The following is a 20,879-nucleotide window of genomic DNA, read 5'->3' on the forward strand; positions in this document are numbered from 1 at the left end:
AAAAGATATAAAACCTCCCGTATGATGGCATTTTACTCTGCTCGCCAAAAGTAAACGAAACAACTAAGAAAAGCATAGGATGATCATACTTCTTTAATGTTTTCGAAAAATACAGGAAACACACTGCCAAAAACGCGAAAATGGAGATTCATGGATAAGGCATTCACGCTGACATGTAGCATTCCTATCAATCACATTTATGATGGCTGTCAATCGAAACACTAGCAAAACACGGCATTCATCTCCAGAAGTCAATATTCTTGCGATTATTTGTCTCACCGTCTTCTTGAGTTACTGATGTTGCATAGAAGACGGGATAATTCATGTAATGGTTGTATTTTGAAGATGATTGTCCACTAGTCTGTCAGTGGACGGAGCGCTTCAGATTGACCGGTTATAACTGTACAAAGCCTACGCAAGTTTGTTTCCGGACAGGGATCTCAGCTACGATGAAGCGTTTGTAAATAGCACGCATGTGTTAGACGAATAGTCTTAACTAAACAATGTGAATTATGCAAACTGAGCATTGATTGTGTGCACATGCCTGTTGTGCTTCGGCTGGCCAAGTCTTAAACTACGCAATAATGGAAAACGTCAGCTAGGCTGACCAAGAGTTTTTCTAAATAGAAGGATATTTAATGGCACTCTGCTGCCGATCTCACTAACCGGATAATCAATACGCCCCACGAATGCGACTCCGTGGTGGGCTCAAGTTTTTTTCCGTGAACAAAGATTTTATGGCTAACCATAGACAGTCCTCAAGGCAAATGGAAACTGGCAAGTAGTTTGAATGATAAACACATTTTACGATACACATCAGTCTTTATGCGACGTTTGTAACACAAGGCATTTAAGGACAAAAAGCTGTATTGCTTGTTAACATTGCTTATTGACATAGGAACAAAACAAACTAACGGCTCATCATGTAAGTGGAAATACGTTGTGTCGTGCACTATCTTCGCTGTCGGGTAAGTATGGTTTATGATGAAATATCATTAAGGGCTTCCATTCAATTTATCCATGGTTTGTCCATTGAAAGATTTCACAAATGGTAACTGGGTGAAAAGAGTATTATAAAATGAACGAAATCGATTACACCTAGTCAGTTATAACAGGCAACCATTTGAGTTTCCACCTGCATTGCGCAGCCACGCATTCAAAAAGGCTGATATTGTGTGGAGTAGAATCAAATAAAATGAAATGAGTGAAGCAGTTCCGATTTGTTTAGGTTTATTCGAATGAAGCAACAAACAATTAAAGTGAATCGAATCTTCTGTGAATCGCAAAGGAATTGTCAGGAAATAATTGAAAACTGGGTTCAGGATTATAAACAAATAAATCAATGAACCAATGAAATAAAAACAACCGAATAAAACAATGAACAAATCCATGAAATATTTCACTCAAGTCACACTGATCAGTTCCACCTCATTTTTCACCGCTTCACTGAAAATTAACGTTCAATTTTATTATTTGAAAATACGAGCTTCATTCGACTGCGCGAAAAAAATGTGAACGGAAGAGGGGGAAACTGGGACAAGATACCATCATGGTCACGAGTAACGTCGAGCTAAATGGCTAGTGAGAAACAGTGTCAAATTTTTACTCAGACCTCTATTAAATTTGGTGGATTCTACACGTGTAAAGGTGATACTACTGATGGGGAGTCATGCGAGTAGTATGTTTGGTTCTTGTAAATTCGCTTCGCGTGTCTTGGGAATGGAGACCTGTTGCGGAATTCGTGGAGTCGCTATGTAGCATTTACTTGGATTTGAGCAATGAATGATTGGGTTCAATAAATATCATGGAAAGTTCAAGAAGACGCGTTCAGGAGAAAAAGAGTGTCCAGTTTTTGTAAATAAGATGTAAATGGAAGTTTTGCTTCCCGGTCCAATAGTCTGTAACTGGTTAGGTGGCATTTTCCAATAAATAACTCCGCAGCAAAGGCCTTCTACATTTCACGCGTTCTTGCCTTTTGCGTCTTCTGATACTCGTGGTTAGAATATGAACAATCAAGAACTGAGAGTCAGGTAGCAATACAGACGTAGCCAGTTACTGGGCTCTAATATGTTAACCTCAATCCGAACAAAACTATTTACATCCTCAATCAAACTGTTTTTGCTTGAATTAGCAACCGATGTGTCATCCAAGTCACTTGGCTCTATGGTAAATTGGCTTACTGGGCTATTTTAACGAGAGCTAAACTTTGGGTAATTTCCGTGAATGCTGTCAAGTTTAGCGGACGAAAAAAAACAATAACTCACTGGGAGGAATACTGCTCATAAAATACTGGAAATATGTGCGGACGAGACACTGAAATGAGTTTAGTCGGTTTACTTGTATTTATTGGGTCAAACTGACATTTAAGGAATAGTCCTTTTAGATACTCTTAGGAAAATCCAAAGGGATTTTGTTGCACAGGCTTTTATAAACTAATAACCTTTCCGTAAGTTTCAAAGAAAAACAAAATTTTCAGCCATTTTTCCTCCAATTCTTGGGGAGAAGATTTCAGAGGGATTAAACTAAGGCTGCTGGTGGATGGCACGACAGCATGAAAAGCAGCTGCCAAGTTGATTTGAACTGAAACGTTACTCATCCTCCGAGCAACTGCAGGATTTAAAACAGCCACACGTTTCACGGTTCTCAATATGTTTCACTCAGCAATACTGAAACCTCACACACAAGTGTGAAGACGTTTCCCACTTAAGCCTTTCATCGTTTAAGTTTGTCTCTATGGTTTCGTGTTTCTGCTATGAAGATACATTTCAACACTATTCCAACTGTTGCACTTACTTTGCTACTAATTCGGGTTTTCCTAAACTGGATTTTAATAGTCTCACTGTGGTAATGTTTAAAGATATTGAGGGAGCTTCGAACTGACTGCGTTGCTAGACCCTCAAGGTAAGGGTGACGTGAAAAAAAATACTACCTTCCAAAATAAGTGGGACTGCATTCTGGCTCCTTGTCTGAATACTATTGTCGGACGGGAATTGAAGAAGAATGATGGAGGCTAATCCGGTGTAGACCACTATTCACCAGCATTTATGATAAATGCGTTTAGTGTTTTTCGTTGATATTTTCAAGCCAAACAGGAAGGTAATGCGCTTTGTTGCGCATCACAGTTGTGACAAAATGAACACTGATATCGTCAACGAGAAAGCTACCTAGAATGGTTTCAAAGTACAGTTTAAGCTAGAGTGGAAAGTGTGCACTGAACGAAAATGCAACCTATATGCAATTTGACGCTTACTTCCTCGTGGTCGAGAAGAAAGGTTATTTACCTCTGTAATCTTTGTGTCATAATGTAGTACAAATTCATAGTAAGGTCAAGCACTGTAATCAGTCATGTGATCGAACTATTTGGAAAATTACTTGTGTCATAAGTCATCACATTCCTCTAAAGCAGGTAGTCTAATAGTGTATTTTCCCCACTAGTGACAGTGTTCCTCACGACTGCAATTTGCCACATTTTATTCCCGCCTGTACAATCAAGCTATATTTCAAACTAGCACTTACTATGGTTACTGCGTCCCACCGCGGAATATGTCTTAAAATATGTTGAATTTCAACTATTGAGTAAATAACCAAGGCATCAACAGATGAATCAAATTTCATCGTAACTAGTAAAATTAATGATGACTTGGAAACACCTGCACCAAAAATGTCACAAAATTCAAATTCCTTAAGATAATTTCGAAGCATATCGAAACCTCAAAACTCTGCAAAATTGCATTTGGGGAGCAGGCAAGCATGTGGGCTATAGATTTTGTCTGTCGATTGGGGACTCAAGCAGTCAATTGGTTCAGCAATGGACGATGATGATGAGTGTTCTCCCAACACCGACGAACAGCCTGGATTCAAGGCCAAAACGTGCTTCACTTACGACCAAGACCCTTGTAAGTCTTGTACTCGATTGTTCACAACACCGGTGCTGCGTTTCTTGTTGGTGAATCTTTTTCCGATGCTAAGGTTTTTAGTGAGGACAGAAATCAGTTACAGCACTCTCCATTAAACATCCAAGGCAATAGCAAATGAATCGAGTTCTATTGTAAACCAGTAGGATACACGATAACTTCGCAAAGGCGCCACAAGAAATGTTCATGACATTTGAGATGTTTGGCCAAGATATTTACCTCAAGAAAGTTATCAGATTCATTGGCCAAAGGGAGAATCTGGATCGTCTAGCAACCCAGAAATGGAAATGTGTATGACAACTGACTAATAAAAATTTCGTTGAGAGGTCGGACCTATTGTGATGGTGTATGCAGTGTTGATTTGGTTTGCTTGGTTAGCCCGAGACAAAATCCTAAAACCCTAAAGGCTGTAGAAGCATTTAACACAACGTACTGCTTGGAAATATTGATGTTAGATGAAATTAAACTCGTTATTGGACCAAACACTCTTAACTCAAAATAGGTTAATCATATGGCTAGAGTCTTACATCCTGATCATTTGCTCTTGTGGCGAAAAACAATTTTGAATTTCAGGGTACAGCTGCAGGTGAGTCCCTTTTTGACGATATGCTTTGAGGGAATCCTGTCCTACAGTCGCACATTCCCACGGGTAGCACTCTGCATGAAATTACGTTCGACTAGAAACCGAATACCATTCCTGCCTATCGTGGCTAGTTTTCATCATCTGACCGGTTTTATCTCGTCTTGCAACGAATCAGGTTAGTTACATTCTAATAATACCCAGAACTCTTAAAAAAATTCAGCATCACGGCAGTCTTCAAGTCCTCGCGACTCCGGGGCCAAATAAACAACCGCAGCTCTAAATTTGTTCCATCTCCAATAGAGATTCCATTACATCAATGGAGCCGTTCTACGATGAAATACGGACAAGCACTTTACAGCACTTCGATCTTTGTTGAGAGATATCAGCAGTGCGAATCTCACGAAATTTAGGGAATTTTGATCCTGCTGTTTTCTGGTGGGTGACTGAACACAATCGTTTGCCCACAAGCGGGTGATCCGCAGCGTGATTAGCTATTAATTAGTCAGGACCCAGTTACGAAAACCATATCACGTGATCAGAATTTGGCTGTTTTCGAGTGAGTACATTTCAGAAGGATGTTCCACTAATCTTGTAAAGTTACTCTCTATCCGATCTACTTATACCGTGATGGTGATGTAAAATGATTCTGTGGAAAGATTGCACCATACCAGTGAAGTCGATCTATACTTCAAAGCCGAGAAGTACTGCAGGGGTGTGTTTTCCTGATTGGTCTTCATCGGCAGAAACTGAGGTGATTTTCAGCCCGTGACATCCCAACTACTGCTAAACTCCTAACCGTCTGGTCGTTTATTCCCTTTAGTTAATTTCTGACTGTTTGATCCCGAAAACTAATGAACATTCAAAAAATCAAACTGGTAAAAGCGTTGCGCATTTTTGTGCTGTTCACAGTCGTACTATAATAGCGCTGTAATACTTACACTCTCTGGATATAGAACGAGAATAGTTTAAACGAAACCAATCTGAAAATTTTGGGCTCAGTGACGATTAGCGCTATTTTGTATATATGTATGAAAAATGCCGCCTTAAGTAGTTAGGAAGGCCATTTGTGTTTTTCTGTAACTTTCCACACCCAACACATTCGTTCCATTTTCGCTGATCTTTGAATTGAACTTTCAGTTTTGCTGCCCAATGCGTGAATGCATAAAATCTGATGACACATCAGGGATTGGCTCACTCGATTATGGGAATGATTTTTTTCAAGGCTCGTTATGTATCCACCATCAGCTACATAATCTAAACTATTAGCGTTCTCTCTATGTCCCAAGGATATGGTTACAAAGTCATTTGAAGACATTTTGCGGTGGCTGCAATTTTGTGGGTTACTCGCTCACGGCAAATAGTTGATCGGTATTAGGAAGTAATTAATTTTGACGAAAGCTCCCACCACAAATATTAGCCCTACTCAGTCTCGTGTACAGAGCGGTCCGTCACTACTTAGATCCATTTCCTGAATGATCGGCTCTTATCAATAAGAAGTTGCAAAATACTCATACTCTGCAAAAATTGAATGGAGTACACAATGTCCACTTGAAATTAACTAGCGTTAGGACTATCGAATGGTCTGAAAAATTACGGATGTTACTTTCACAGTGCCAATGTTTCGGTCAGACTTGACCAATATTCTAGACATCCGATGAGTCCCAAAACAAATTTATCAGACAGTGACTCACCGTTGCTTTCGTCTGCTCTCTCTCAACATGGGTCTTAGAAATTCAAAGATTGTGTTTGGGTTTTGTCCAAAAATTGGAGGGGCAAATTTCTTCCTTGGGTTTTTGATTCTTACAACACTTACCTATTGTAACTATTTGTTCAATCGAGCACATTGCGCAGGAAACAGCCGAAAGCTGCCCTTTTCTGAGAGCAATTTGGCTGCCTTTCAAGCGAAACATCTTAATAATAAATTATTTGAAATACGAACTACACATCCGATGCCAAATTTTGAATGGACTAGACGTCGTCATAGTTTCGATTGTTGGCGGACAATAAGAAATGCTGTCTGATCGGTTCATTTTTGGGGGATAGTTAGGTGGACCAAAACAAGGTCTCATGATCTAAATGTGCATACAACTTCACGCACAACTTCTCAGATTCATTCAGTAGTGATGTCGATATGATATTACACTGGACGGTTCGTTAGCGTCAAATTTTGAAAGCCACGGTCATCACCTGCCTAGTTATGGCCTTGAGTAAACGGCGCTTGGAAGATGTAACCAGTGGGTCTTAGGCGATGGGTGATAATTTTCTTCCGAATATATCGAGAATTATTGCTAAGTAAATGGTGCATCGGAAGTAGCAACTCTGCTCACAAGTGAAGATGAAACAGGCATTCTGTGTACCTAGTTCAAGGGTGATTCTCTGTGTGCGTCTGCAACACGAGGGTTGTGCCACTCAAAATTTCAGACAGAGCCAAATAAGTATCATGTTATCGGTAGGGGTGAAAACAAAGGGGTGGGTCCAATTCATTCCCGCACTGACGATATCTCCTCAATCGAGAACGGGATGCTGGCAACCCAAATACCATGCTCGGAGAACCAAATAGTCGCGGTAATCTTACAGCCATTTTAGCAGTAAGACCAAAAGCAAACGTCGCCCTGTGTGCGACTCTCACTATACACATCCACCGTTCTAATTAGTAAGGAATTCACACATCAGAAACAAGGGTAGACACACGATGAATATTTGCTTAACTGATCATTTCAGTAATTTAACTAGCAATTGAAAGCCACTCTTATCCGCACAAGGTCTGTAAGAAAATCCATTTATTGGTGGAACTCAGTTACCACTGGTCCAACAACGCGTAGTACGGGACTGTTGTTTTCACACTTTATCACTCTGAACAACTGTCTCGGTTCTTTGCATCTGTTGCAACGTGCCAAGTAACGATGATTGCGCTAGATGTTGTTTCAAACTGTTCACTGCCACATTCCTTAGGTGCTCTCGGATACCCTCGTAGATATCAGACTGTCTCTACCTTTGATGAAATGTGCCAAATAGTAAACAAACGTATTTCCAAAACGAATAATATACTACTGTAGGTGTGAATAATTATTGTCATCAGCTGACCAGATCAAGACCTACAGCTTAGTAATTTTGCCACTCGAGTGTGTGGTTTCGCTAGATAGTTGCGGCAACATGCAAGTGATGCTATTTAACTGGAGTTTCTTGCCGCCGTCGAAAGTTGATATATTTCTGCTTTTAAATAATAACATCAGAGTTTACGGACGCCAAAGAGTTTAACGGTATTATAGCAGAACGAAGGAGATTTTAGGTAAACGTTCCATGTATATTTGTCCATGGAAGTTTAACTTCATATCGGCGAAATGTGCAATATTGGCAAGAGGTGTAGGTGGTGGGCGCTGTTTGATCGCTTGTCTGTTCAAATTTGCTGCGCTACACATAACTGAAGGCCTAAAAATACGCTTGCTTTTCGGCCCTAATAACGTGGGTTGAAAGCCCAAACCCCTTGGGGTAATGAAGTTGTAGAAGTTGACATCTTTGGATTCATATTTGGAAATTTCAGCACTGCTGGGTTTTTGCCAGAAAAATTTCTGTTGTTTCTGGGATGCATTTGTAACCAAATGTAATGTCTTAGTTTGAAAAAGCATAGCTAGTCTGTAAGACTGTCCCTTATATTGATTTTTTATGACCACAAATAGGTAAGGTAGCTCTAGATGGTTGGTTTGTGATTTTCTGATCCACAACAAATATACAACTGGGTTTTAAAATGGCGTTTCGGCTACTGAGTGGATAGACTTTGGCAATACTTTTCCGAAAATATCAGACAGTTCTGCACAATATTCTACTTCCGTTGTGCCTTGGGGCGTGTTGTTGGGGATGTTGCTCGAAAATAAATGCCAGGCAATTGTGCGAATAATATGCGATATAATTTTCGGTAGATAGGATGTGCTGAAAAAAAGTCTAAAAACAGATGCTGGTGGTGCCAAGATATTCGATAAATCTGGATACGCAAATTGGCTACCCTGTTAAATTGGAAGTTATATTTCGTTGCGGTCGGCCGTCAAGCGGATAATACAGGTTATCTGGTATCCGTATTATTCTAATCATTTTTAACACTACTGGACAGCAGACGTCCGAAAATGTTTTCTGTCTAGGCTTAATGGGTGAATGCTGATTCTTCCTCGACAGTTTCCTCCTGTGCATCTGATTTTTCATTTCACCCCAGGACAGCTGTGCCACGCCTCAGCTGATAGGCAAACTATGCGCTTTAGAACCTCAAAGGCCTCTGAAAGCAGAAGATTTCTGACAGCTGAAAGACTAATGTCCGCAAACTGGAGAGCAGGGGTAGTTTCTGTCAACACAATGACTACTGAAAGTCTGACTGTAAGTATAATATAATTTGCCTTTGAGAGTCCGGATTTGGGAGCAGGCTATTTCGTAATCATTTTGTTCGAACTGCCCTGACAATTCAACCACCGTACATGAGATGACTTCCTATATCGATAGTCTTTTTTGAAGCATTGATAGATAATTTACATATCTGTACAAGAAAGCAAGGTACTGTTGACAGTCGAAGGACATCTGCAGCTTGATCTGCAAACGTACGTCTCCCAGCAGTCATTGATATGCGCACGAAAATAAGTCCGCTCGTGGCTGAAGCCACTGCCTGTAGAAACACTATGTGATTCTTGTTCCATATACGGAATAAATGGCTAAAATTAGACAGGCTAAAGAGAAAGATTTCAGTACCATATCTCGTGCGACCCAGCCGTCACGACCTAAGCTACCGAGCATACTTGGGAAGTTTGAAACTAAATGATCTCAAAATTAGTGTTCATAAACCTTCAGTTCCCGAATCTATTTGGTGATCACAATTTCGCTAATACTGCCTAATTTGGCAATGTTGTGGAATATAAGTAGGTCGGGTGACGTTGTCACCTTGGGTGGTAATGAAACGTTTGCAATCTAGCTGCTAAGTTCGGCAAGCAGACCAATAACCACTGCGTAATTTATAGTTCAGTACAGTTTGAACGCTGTAAGTTATGCATCACACCCGATTTGATTGGTTCTTATGTTGCCATGGTTGGCCACACTCATAATCGGTTTACCCCAAATTTAAGCAGCATTCGTTTGATTTATCTAAAACGGAAATATACACTTATCTGACGATACCAGGAACCGCAAGACGAATACGGTTGGACCGAACTGGTCTATTTGGCATGTAACTTATGTATAAACCCACTCGTTGCATTAAACAAATTTAGTCCGTTCCAGAGTTAGATATAGCTGAATAGATTCCGTTTTTTTCAAACTAAAGAGCCTGCTGACATCACAAAATAGGTAGTCGGCGTTGTGAATCGGCGTCGTGAAACCAAATCTGCTCAGCTTTGTGCACGAAACTACATCCTTTCATCGCTAAAACATGCATATTGCCAGTACGGAACTGCCTGTTTAATTTTGTACATTCGGTTATTCAGAGTTTCGGTTTATTCGGATTTCAACAGCAAACATTTTACCGGTGATGATCGGATCTCTACCTTGTGTGAAAAACTGAATTAATTGCAAGAATTAATCCATTTAAAAATGTTTGCTGTATGTGCTGTTATGGGAATTTCAACACGTGGTTGCCGCAGTTAATAATCAATAACCGGGAAACGATCTACGATTATCCGTGAAACGTTTCATTGTGATTAAGAAATTACAATTTTTGGCATGAAACTACGCCTTAGAAAATAGCCATTCCCCAAGTAACAAACGCTTTGGCAGTCATGCCTGGTAAATAATGTTAATGCAAGAGCACAATTGATTATCCAGCTGGAAGTGTTGTCAGCGTGGTTTGCCCATGAGGTGAGATCGAGTTTCGTAAGTTGCAAAGATCAATCGATTATTTTCAAACTGGATACTGTAATCGAACCTGAATCTGCCTAATTTAATTTCGACTGTATTTTTCGCTGTTGTCGTTTTACCCATCCGTTCAGAGAGCACCGGAGTTTTGAGAAGGGGCAGAGATGGTACGTTAGCGAATTACACGACGGGCTCCGGTTTTTTGAAGTTACCATTATCCTCAGATAAGTACATTATATCTTCAACGATCTTGTTGTGACGGAGAGCGGAACCCAAATAACACCGTCATCATTGCATTACTAGGCAAAATTATTTTAGCCACGCATTTGTAAATTCAAAACAACTGCTTTTTCATTTAAGAATAATCGGTAAATACGCTTGATTACTAAATTTACCAGTTGTCCTGCTTTCAAATACTATGTTCGCAGCCTGCTGAATGTCTCATGTTTATTGAATTTCTAGTTTAATCTAATACTCAGGTATAAACACGCTCATGTTGTTTTTTTGTGCCAAGCGTACAGGATAGTCATTCCAGGAGATTTACTTGATGACAAGATATTCTAGGTAAAACACCACTATGAGCAAGACTGTAACTGCTTTGGAAATACAGGGTGTTACCACCACTTCCGATGATGTCCCCGAGTGGTGAACCAGTTTCTATCACCATCAACGTCCGTAAATATGGCCTCAGCTCATGGTCTGTGCCCAGTGATTATGCGGGCTCGACAAACCACCAATTTAGCAATTATATAATGATCGTTTGGGAAAAAATATCCCTTTAGGGTAATCATTAGCCTCTTGCGTATTCACTCAGATTGTTGAATTGTAAATTGTATGGCGAATTCTCCAAGTTTTTATCAAGATAAAAGGACAACCAATTAGGCAAGTTTTTATAAGAGCAGCGAAATAACTCTGTGAGCTCTGCCTCAACTAAATATGACTGATCGTCAGACATTGCACGTAAATTCGCGCTGCATTAACATTTTGGCGTATATATAAAGGAACGGTGATCTTGTGATAAGGCTTATTTGTTGTTTTCAACATTTTAAATAGTAAATGAGTGCGTTCCACCGAAAACAGAGTTATCTAATGGTATTAAAATACCGGTAAAATATGTACGCTACAGCCTCTATTGCATGGGGGTCAAAGTGTTCCCTGGGCGTCCGCTCACAGATATCGAGTACGCAAACAATATAGCTCTTCTTGAATCTTACCCCATGGTAATTCACACAACATTGAATAATTGTGGAAATTTCGTGGAAATCTCCACAAAAATCCCAAATCTCCTCACACTACCAACATTAAATAATCTATATGATTCCGCCTCATGGTTTGGCATGCGCCTTACACCTGCAAAGTGTAAAAGGCTACTGCAAGACTGGGTGAGCTCGAACCCTAGCCTCATGCTTACGGATGGATCAATTGAGGTAGTAGACAAATTTGCTTACCTGGACAGCTATATGAGTCACTGTGGTCTCGCGAAAGATGATATTGCCTTCCGGATTTGGAAGGCCAGAGCTGCTTTTGTGAACCTAATTCACATATGACTTAGGTGCGACATCAAATTATTCGTCAGAGGTCGAGTTTACAATGGTGCGGCACACTTCATACTACTATACGGATCAGAGACATGACCGTTGTGCGCTGAGGACGTCAAAAATGTTTCAGTATTGACCATCGATGTCTCCGAAGCATTGTCCGAATCTGATGGGAACACGTGATTAGCAATGCTGAAGCGCGTCAAATGGTATTCGGGAGAAATAACTCACCCTCGATAGATGAACTGATTACTACGTCGGTTGCCCTGGCTTAACCACGTGCTGCGTATGCCAGCCGACCGACTCCCTCGAAGGCTTCTTTTCGCACAACCACGTGTAAACGAGCCAGAGGTGGTCAAACAATGACTTGGCAGCGGTGCACAAAAGCCATTGCCAGCAAACTCAGATGCGCTGGTCATTGGCGTCTTCCTGGATGGGGACCACGAGACCGGCCAGACATTGTAGGAAATGGCCCAGTCGCGCACTCAATGAAGCTTGTGTATCCAAGCCATTACCTTCAATACGTAGCTCTCTTCTCAATTCTCCCACTTGACAGTTCACTTACAGTGCTGTATTTGCGCACAAGTTTATCAGCTCCCTCATCGAATGCGCAGCTATCTACCCCATCTACTCAAATTATCGGCGAGCGAAACTGTGGCAGCTACAGTCACCGTACGACAAGTACAGCTGACAATGATGGCGATGATACCAAAATTATAATATATCAAACCGGATATCAAACAGTGCCTTAGTCGGATTAAAACAGTTAACTGTTCTGCCAGTCCATCAAACTCTGTAAAGTATGCAAATAAGACAATTTCGGTTAAACCAAACTTTTGAAGGTGTAGGTTACCTGCACATTTAGCGGAAATAGGGCGACTATGCTAGAAAATTAGTAACTGAGAATTTAAACAATAACTAAGTAGATCAATGTCTTTTAATCTCTCCGCAAATGGCCACACAACGGGTATTTCATCAACCGCTTAATTGGTGGACGGGAGAACGTAACTGTCAGGAGAAGCACGGATGCAGTCCGGTGAAGAAATATATTTTCTGTAGTTTAAGTGAGACATGAGCAGCTTTTACGGTTCCTACGAAAACTTATGCAGGCAAAAACGTTTTGGTACTTCATCTAAGTGTGTCCTAACAAAACCCACAAAATTCAAATGGCACACGGTGAACTTATTTTCTTTCATATGCACTACAAAACAGTTTTCAAATCTCACTTTAATTCAGCTTACTGAAATGTTGCTGGTCGCTATAGCCCGCTACTGAATCTCACGAAGTTGCGAAGCAGTGGTTTCTTCTTGAAACAGGAAACCTTTTTTAAATTTGCATCAGTTATTCTCAAATGGAGCGTCGTTTACGAATTTTACACAATGACACAAATAACTAAGTTGTGGTTGGATTGCACCGAGATAAATGCCACAACACTCAAAACCCCTTTGATCTGAACACGGTTTAACGAAAAGGACCAAAGAAGCACATTTGAGTTAACGCTGTTTGGCGAGTTACGTGAAACCAGCTAACTCTTTAGCTTAAGGTTTGTCTAATTTTCCACAATTTCACAGTAATACGTAATGGTGAGCTGGCTGTGTTCTAAATCCCGGAAAAATGCATCCGAACATCAGGTGTGTCATTTATCTTCTGGTGACAAATCTCATTGGAGACCACCCACGGAGACCGCAGGTTTTGTTGTTCACCAAGGTTAATTCATATAGTGTGAATACTAATCACATTTCAAGGCAAAGTACTCGATAGTGTATACTCTGTATGCACACAAGGTTTAAAATAATTGAGGGCGATAACTGGCCTCAGATGGAGATGGGACAAAATTTTCTATTATCCTACCGGGAAGGGTTTGGTTGGTCTCAGTGGCTTATAAATGGGGACGCAACTGTGCAAATTTACGGCAATTCACTGATCTTGCTGCATGTTTAAAATTTTACATCAAATTCTGCAATATACTCTCCAGTGAGCAGAAATTAAGGGTTTGTTGATGAAATTTACGGAATTCCTAATGCATGTGATAAACTACGCCTTAACTTTTCGTTCGTATGTTATGTTTATTTCCTTCGGGCACGTTTTTCAATTCCACAACAAGCACAACGGCACAATGGGTCCCGTTATGGACGTTTTGGTGGAACAACATCGCTCCACATATTCCTACAAGTGAGAATGGAATATATTACCAAGCCTGATTGGTCGAATTAGGCTTTTACGTATCGACTTCGGTAACAGAGCGCAGCAACTTTTATCGGTATCTCGCTGCTTTACCTTGATTATTCCGTACTTCAGAAATATTTCCCGTTTTTGGAAAATCAGCTCGAGATTATCAGGAGACCAGATGAGTTTCTGAATGACTATCCAAGGTCCACTAGCAAGCTGAGTTACGAAAGAATAGATAACTGTCCAGTTGTTTCCAATGTACACAAACTCGATTATCCAACGCAGTAGTGTGACCAATTCGCTGTCCGAATGTAATCATCCAAGCATTAGAGTCCATTAGTTTCCTAGGGACAAAAAAGTGCGGTTAAAACAATCATCCACAAATCGAACCAATTTCATTCTCTAAAAGCAGATAATATTCCTCTGAGATTTGTTCCGAAAACTGAAAGTTTTGTTTTTAGTGTTTGGCTGATTAAGCAACCACCGATAATGGATTTCGCTAAAATTTCATTATGGTATGAGTACTACTGGTCCCTAAGGTGTTCAGGTGTAGTAACGCAAGTGGCAATAAAATTTGTTTGTTTTTTACTGTCATCAAGGGGCAATATTTCATTCAGAGTCTTCCCACCTTAAGGAGGTTTGTGGAGTACATTGGACTCCCTACGTACCATTTTTGTAAATTAAACAGGTTTGCATCATCCGTACGTGAACTGCCATGTGAGTTTTGAAAATCATTTCACGTCGGTTGGCGATCGTCTGAATTCAGCAATCCGGGCATCCTCTTTACTGCAGACGATAAAGCAAGTGAGCGAACATATAACTTTGCACAATATAATATTGCCTGAACTTTTATTCTCTGATTCCCGCGTATTAATTAACCTCCAAGCTGCGCTGAATTGTGAATATTCTCCACAAACTCAAGTATTAGAACTGTTGTTTCTTGGCTTACCCTCCTACTAGCGACATCTCTTGATGTCAACGCACGGGAAAAGCATCAAACAGTTTGATACCAATGTAGATGTATTACGCTACATCATTACCGAGCGATTATGTTGGGTTCCAAGTGAGCCTCCCGCCAAAATCAAATCGGTTTGTAAATTAGTATGTTCTGCCAAGGTCGACACTAAATTTAAATCGCAAAAAACTGCTGAACTTTTTTAGCCCTCCACAAAAAAGTGGCTGCCCTTTTTAGTGTGGCAAATTCCATTCTTAATAAAAAACCGCTATTTTCTGGCCACAAGAACCCCGCACGCAAGGACTGCAGTGGAAGAGATTGTCGTACTACCTGCTTTAACCTACCACCTGGGCAACCCTGTAAAGTGCAGACAGCGCGGCAGCAGGAGAGTTGATCTGGTGTGTTACATTGTGTCGGCAAGCGAACGAGTCTTTCCTCAGTTGGGTACCCGCGGATAGGCTCCCGTTTTTATGTATTCAAATATTGACTTTACCGACCTCTGGTTTGTTCGAATTATGTAGGTGAACTCGTATATTGTGTGAGGGGGAAATGATCAGATGAGGGCAGGACAGGAAGTCAAATAAGAACGACAAGCGTGAACGGAATCATCTGCAAATCAGAAGATGTATTATTTCGATTAAAGGCTTATGCCAGTTTCCAAATTTGACCTTTGAAATGACGGGAGCCGTAAATAATCAGCATTTTTTACACACTAACAACTCAGTTGGAAAATTTTTCTGTTTATTTCACATGTTAGTGAGCCTCCATGGAAACCCTTTTTTGAGTCACATGCCCGTTAATACCCATTCTGTCCCGGGTATCGAGCTTAAATATGCCCCAGCATGGTTAAACAAGAATGGAAAATATCATTGACATGTTATCATGCAAATATGTTCTCATCACAGTAGCGTGAGTCTAATGGCTTCCCCTCGGTGGCGTCACTGATTTATTTATACGAAGAGCTTTCCAAATCCAACCAAACATTTTTAATACAGAGCAAAATGAAGATTTTCAATGGAGTTCGGACCGGTGGTGAAGACACAGGAGATAGTATCTGTCCCATGGAAATGCATATTGGAAACAAAATAAACTGAGAACAATTTCCATGAATTTACCAGCAGCTGTTCAAGGTCAACGGTGGATCATTTACCTGTCTGACCAAACGCGAAGGTGTGGGGTGCACAATTATGTGTTCAAAAGTCCCCGCACAATGTTAGAATGTGGAAATGATGTTAACGACCTTTATTCCTTTTAGCTTAGTCAGCAGTGATGACATTCCATTTACTGCGTAACCTATAGGTTGATGCAAGAATCGTGGGCGGATGCGGACAAAATGGTTCTATCACGTGAGGACCGGCAGAGAGAGCAACTGAGATGAACTAAACGAGTCACTACTACATCTTTTAAAACGCAAGTTTCAATTACAGGTTCCAAAGTCGTAAGTCATAATGTGCAGTCTCTGAAAAGGCTTCAACAATGCCTATCAAATGAAGTACCTGCACGAATCTCAAAAACCCACCTGACAAACCCTTATTTGCTTTACCTGTTCAGTGGAAAGATGGATCACTGAACCTCAAGGTCTGGGTGTATAAGGTTATAATATTATTTAAGCTGTTGTGCCTCTTTACTATTTGACCCCTGGAGGTAGATGATTTGAGTAGTCTTTCGGCTTCTGGAGGCTGGTGCCGAAAATGCGCCCTGACAGTTGGAGTGGACGAAATCTTCACGACATGACTGTGAAATGGTAGTTTGCTGGTATTCGACGCATAACAGTTACGGTGGTATCTAGGTTGACTAACTACAGTAGTGTAGCCTTCTGCTATACATAAGTCTCAACCGAGATGACTTTTGTTTCTCGTGCATTTAGTAGGTCGGGCAGGATACACTGGTCATGACTTGAAAGAAGGAGGGGAAGGGGACAACGAAAAGCCTTGTTGTTGTGAATGCAGTCCAGATTAAAGGGGGAATGCCAATTGACTGCTACCGCGCTTGGCTGGAATCACTGCAAGTAACAACGGCTAACCAGTCTCATTAGCTTCCATACTGTTTCCTTGCCTCCTAATCATTTGCTTGGCCGCTTTATTGTTTGAGGTATTTGTGGCGGACAGGAATCAGATTCGTTAATTCTCTATTGTTTACCTTTTTCATTTGGGGATATAAAGCGGACAAAGCGGCCTTTTTACTGACATCCTAGTGAAGCATTGTGAACGTAAAGTTTATTGTCTGTGATGTTGATTGCAGCGACGACAGTGATGACTATCATGATTATGCTGATGAAGCGGAATGTGTAAACTTCGGCAAAAGTAATAGTGTACACAGATTATACTTCAAAAAATTTACCGAAAGCGGTTTGTCAATGTAAACAGAGTTGTTTATCTCAATATTCAGCACAGTGTGTTTCAACAGATATCGTCTGGGCACTCAGAATGACCAAGTAGTTCGCAACTGCCAAATTGCACCAACCAATTTTGAAGTGGCGTCATTCTTCGGACTGGGCGGTTCCATCTGAGTTGTTCTTCAGGTTCGGCTTAGGTATAATGCTGATAGATTTCAGTTCTGGTGTTCTTCTGCAGCCGTTTGCGCTATACAGTACACGGTACATAGATCGGCGTTCCTTAATATCCCGCTATTTTTTAGTCAGTCTTGTGTGCTGGAAAAAACTCCTAACGGTGCCTGTCTGAAAAAAGCAATAGGCTCGAATTGAATGAGCTTTAGGATATAACTACACAACTGGTATAACAAAACGCATTGCTTATAGTGAAGGTTCGTTTCATTCCTCCAAGTTTGTTTTGGCTCTTGTTTTGACGCTGTCCAGTGCCTGAATTTTAAAGTTTAACCACTGGTTCAGTAATGAATCCCGCGAAATCCCACTGGCTACTTGCGTGTGGCACTAATTGATATCGTATTTATTAGTTGGTCGTGTGACGGTTCTTAATTATAAGAGCAGCCGAAATGTACGCGATCATCCTTTGTATTTCGTCTAACATATTTGGCCGCCTGTTGGCGGTGGGGGTAATCACTATTGAGCAATTAAACCACCATTCAATATCAACGTTCTCCATCTGTCAAATGTGTCACTGAGTCCAGATTAAGGTCGCTGTCTCAGCGTCAGATGGTGTCTACGCCTCGCGTAGTAATCAGACACAAAGCAGATTACAAACAAAAAAAATATAGCGTATCAGCAAACTAGATTGATCAGGATTCCTTTGAAATATTCTTGTTCAAATATAAGAAAAGTACCTATCTATTGCAATCTACTCGTAAAGGGCGGATAAAAGTCCTGGATTTCTAGTAGATGCAATGTGATACCTATTTCCTCATTGTTGCGGTTGTTTCTGAAATATAAGCCAAATCTTAATCAACGAGGACCGCCAAGCAAACCATTCGCCTACTCACTTATTAAGTGGGCTGGTTTTTAGTGAGAGCACTTGTCTCAGATTTCCGTCAACGGCAAATGGCTTGCATGGTGCACGGTCCTTTTTCATGAAATCACTTGCTGCTATGTTTTCGTTGCATAGCAGGCACAGTTATCGGTTTAAGAGTTTGATTTTCTAAGCTACACCATCCTGAGTGAACAGTCGCTGGGAAAAGACGTAGAGCATTTTCAGTTTCATTCAACTTTTAGTGTCATTTTATTTTGACTTTATTTGTTCTGTGAGACTAGTTAACTTATCTTTGCAGGTAATCGCTCGATATGTCAATGAAAATGTTTAGAGTGAAAATGGAATTCAGCAGAGTGCTGACAGGTCATTTGGGTTTTTCGACCTGCAACTATTCTCGTTTACTCACATGCAGGCACTCATTGATACATATAATAAACCACTCTAAACTTGGCCTAAACCGAAGTAATAATGCTAACCGGAATCTCACAAGTTCTTACAACGCATTGCTATTCACTTCATTGAAATTCACTTCAGAATAATGCTTGTTCCGTAAATTATCTGCCGTTTTCCAACGACCATCATGATGGTCCGCTGACATCATCCTGTTTGATCCAAAAAACCCAGCGGCGTGTTTAGCATGTAGCAGGAGACAATTTTTCTGCACTGACTACCTCGTAAATCCACATCGGGATATTTCCGACTACACGCGAGCCAACAGAAGTTGTTCCGATCTTCTTAGTTTCGTATTTTTTTTGGTGGGCACTGGACTTGTTACATACTGTTCTCAGTGCAGGTAACACTGAGCACTCCGGAATAAAAGCACATCCGCAGGTATGGCTTGAGGATGCACTTAAAATGCAACTGCTTCTTTGGGTTAGCTCTAAACTGGACAGTGTCTCTCAGAATAAACGGTAATTCTCCATTCTAATGCATTTACACGAAATGAGCTCATTTCTCAGAAGTGTTCGTTTTGTATTTACTTTACCACAATTCATTTCCAGGTGAGACAGATGTACTGAGACTAATAAAAAAACGTCAAAAGCGACAGGCAAAATCGTAAACAAATGGGGTACGGTGTTTTCTTCCTGCCGTACTGCATTAGGTATAAAATGTATATGTCTCATAATACGTTAGAGAAAAAATAGCCCTATTCCTTGCTCGTATGACACAGAAAGTTTCTTCTATTCATTCACGAATACTCAACATTTCACGACAGATTTACTTGTCCGCGTGGGTCGATAATTTATTTATACCCGTCTGTAACACTGTACCAGTTTCTCACCCTGGAGAGACAGCCAAATGGTGATGAATTTATACATAAAGTTGCAATCCGACGTTTTTAAAAAGCCCTGCTTTTTGCTCCGCACCGGCAACCGCCAAAGTCAGTTTACTCATGAATGTTTCGTGCCCATTCGACATAAAACCATCTTAATGGGTTCTTTACGTGAAGGTTCACATAGGTTTACACATAAATCAGACGGTTACTAGGTAACAATTCTCCGAAATTAAATTACAACCTACGGTTGGGATGTAAACAGTTGGGGTGAAAAACGCGTGATCAAAGAGATTGGAATAGGTTTTGCGAAGTGTGTATGAGAAAGCTCATTTCCAATGGTCAAATATTTATGACAAGGCACAGAGGCTGCAACGGGCACGGTTTATAACCCATTCATTGAGCTGGTTAGTTATTACATGCGGGTAGAACTTGCAGTGTTCCAGTTTGTAAGATTGGTCCACTGTTTATCCGAACTAAATCGGCGTAGAAACTAAATGCTAAGCATTTGAAGGCGCTAAATGCTGGCTCGTAACGCAAACAAAACCGAACATATAAAATATATGCTTGTCTTTCTTTAAAGCATAATGTTATCCCAACATGGTCACTGGCAAGCTGGATTCCTATAGAATTAATTCCATAGTTCTTCAGCTAGTGACTCATCAACCTAAAATTTATATATCATTGAGAATTGTGAAAATCGTTATAATGGTCTAGGGGCACCATTAATTATTAGTGGCTGGGCTCATCGCAAAGGCTATCGGTTTAAGTACTTAGACAAAACTTGCTCTTATTAAGATGTACAGAAATATTGTTGACAATAGCACGAAAACTGTTTGTGACTGTGAGTCCTAAGACATGTACAACAATTGCTTTGTATGGGCGACGAAGTTACTTAATAACTTCAAGATTTGGGTTCTAATACTGAAAATTTCCCTCGTACCATCAAATTGCCGATGTGATTTGATCGGAGATAACCTAAGAACAAACTGTGAGCCAAAATGTTTACAGTTACTGTACAGTGAATCGTTAAACAACAGCATGTGTAGAGGCCAACCCTTGCTGTGGTTTGCCGGAACAGTATATGGCTACTGGGGCCCAAGTACCCACCATTAGCCCATGTTCAACACATCTCAATTTGAGCGTGGCATTTACAAAACTGTCCAAGACGCATTTAGTGACTTGCTTCTACATTATTCTCTGATCATGTGAGATGTGAGGGATCTTCGATTTAGATCGGA

The 20,879-nt window shown here is 40.6% G+C and overlaps 1 protein-coding gene across 1 annotated transcript in view; it reads right to left on the reverse strand.

Moving 5' to 3' along the window:
- T265_09143 (hypothetical protein) overlaps nt 1-20,879 on the reverse strand; it is a gene marked incomplete at both ends in the record, with an annotated part of 178,442 nt that overhangs the window by 9,560 nt on the left and 148,003 nt on the right. Inside the window, one exon of the mRNA XM_009175145.1 lies at nt 6,311-6,407. Within this exon, the coding sequence (XP_009173409.1) occupies nt 6,311-6,407 (97 nt within the window). The remainder of the gene's footprint in view (nt 1-6,310; nt 6,408-20,879) is intronic.

The sequence above is a fragment of the Opisthorchis viverrini genome (assembly GCF_000715545.1).
Source record: "Opisthorchis viverrini unplaced genomic scaffold opera_v5_258, whole genome shotgun sequence".
Taxonomy (NCBI): domain Eukaryota; kingdom Metazoa; phylum Platyhelminthes; class Trematoda; order Opisthorchiida; family Opisthorchiidae; genus Opisthorchis; species Opisthorchis viverrini.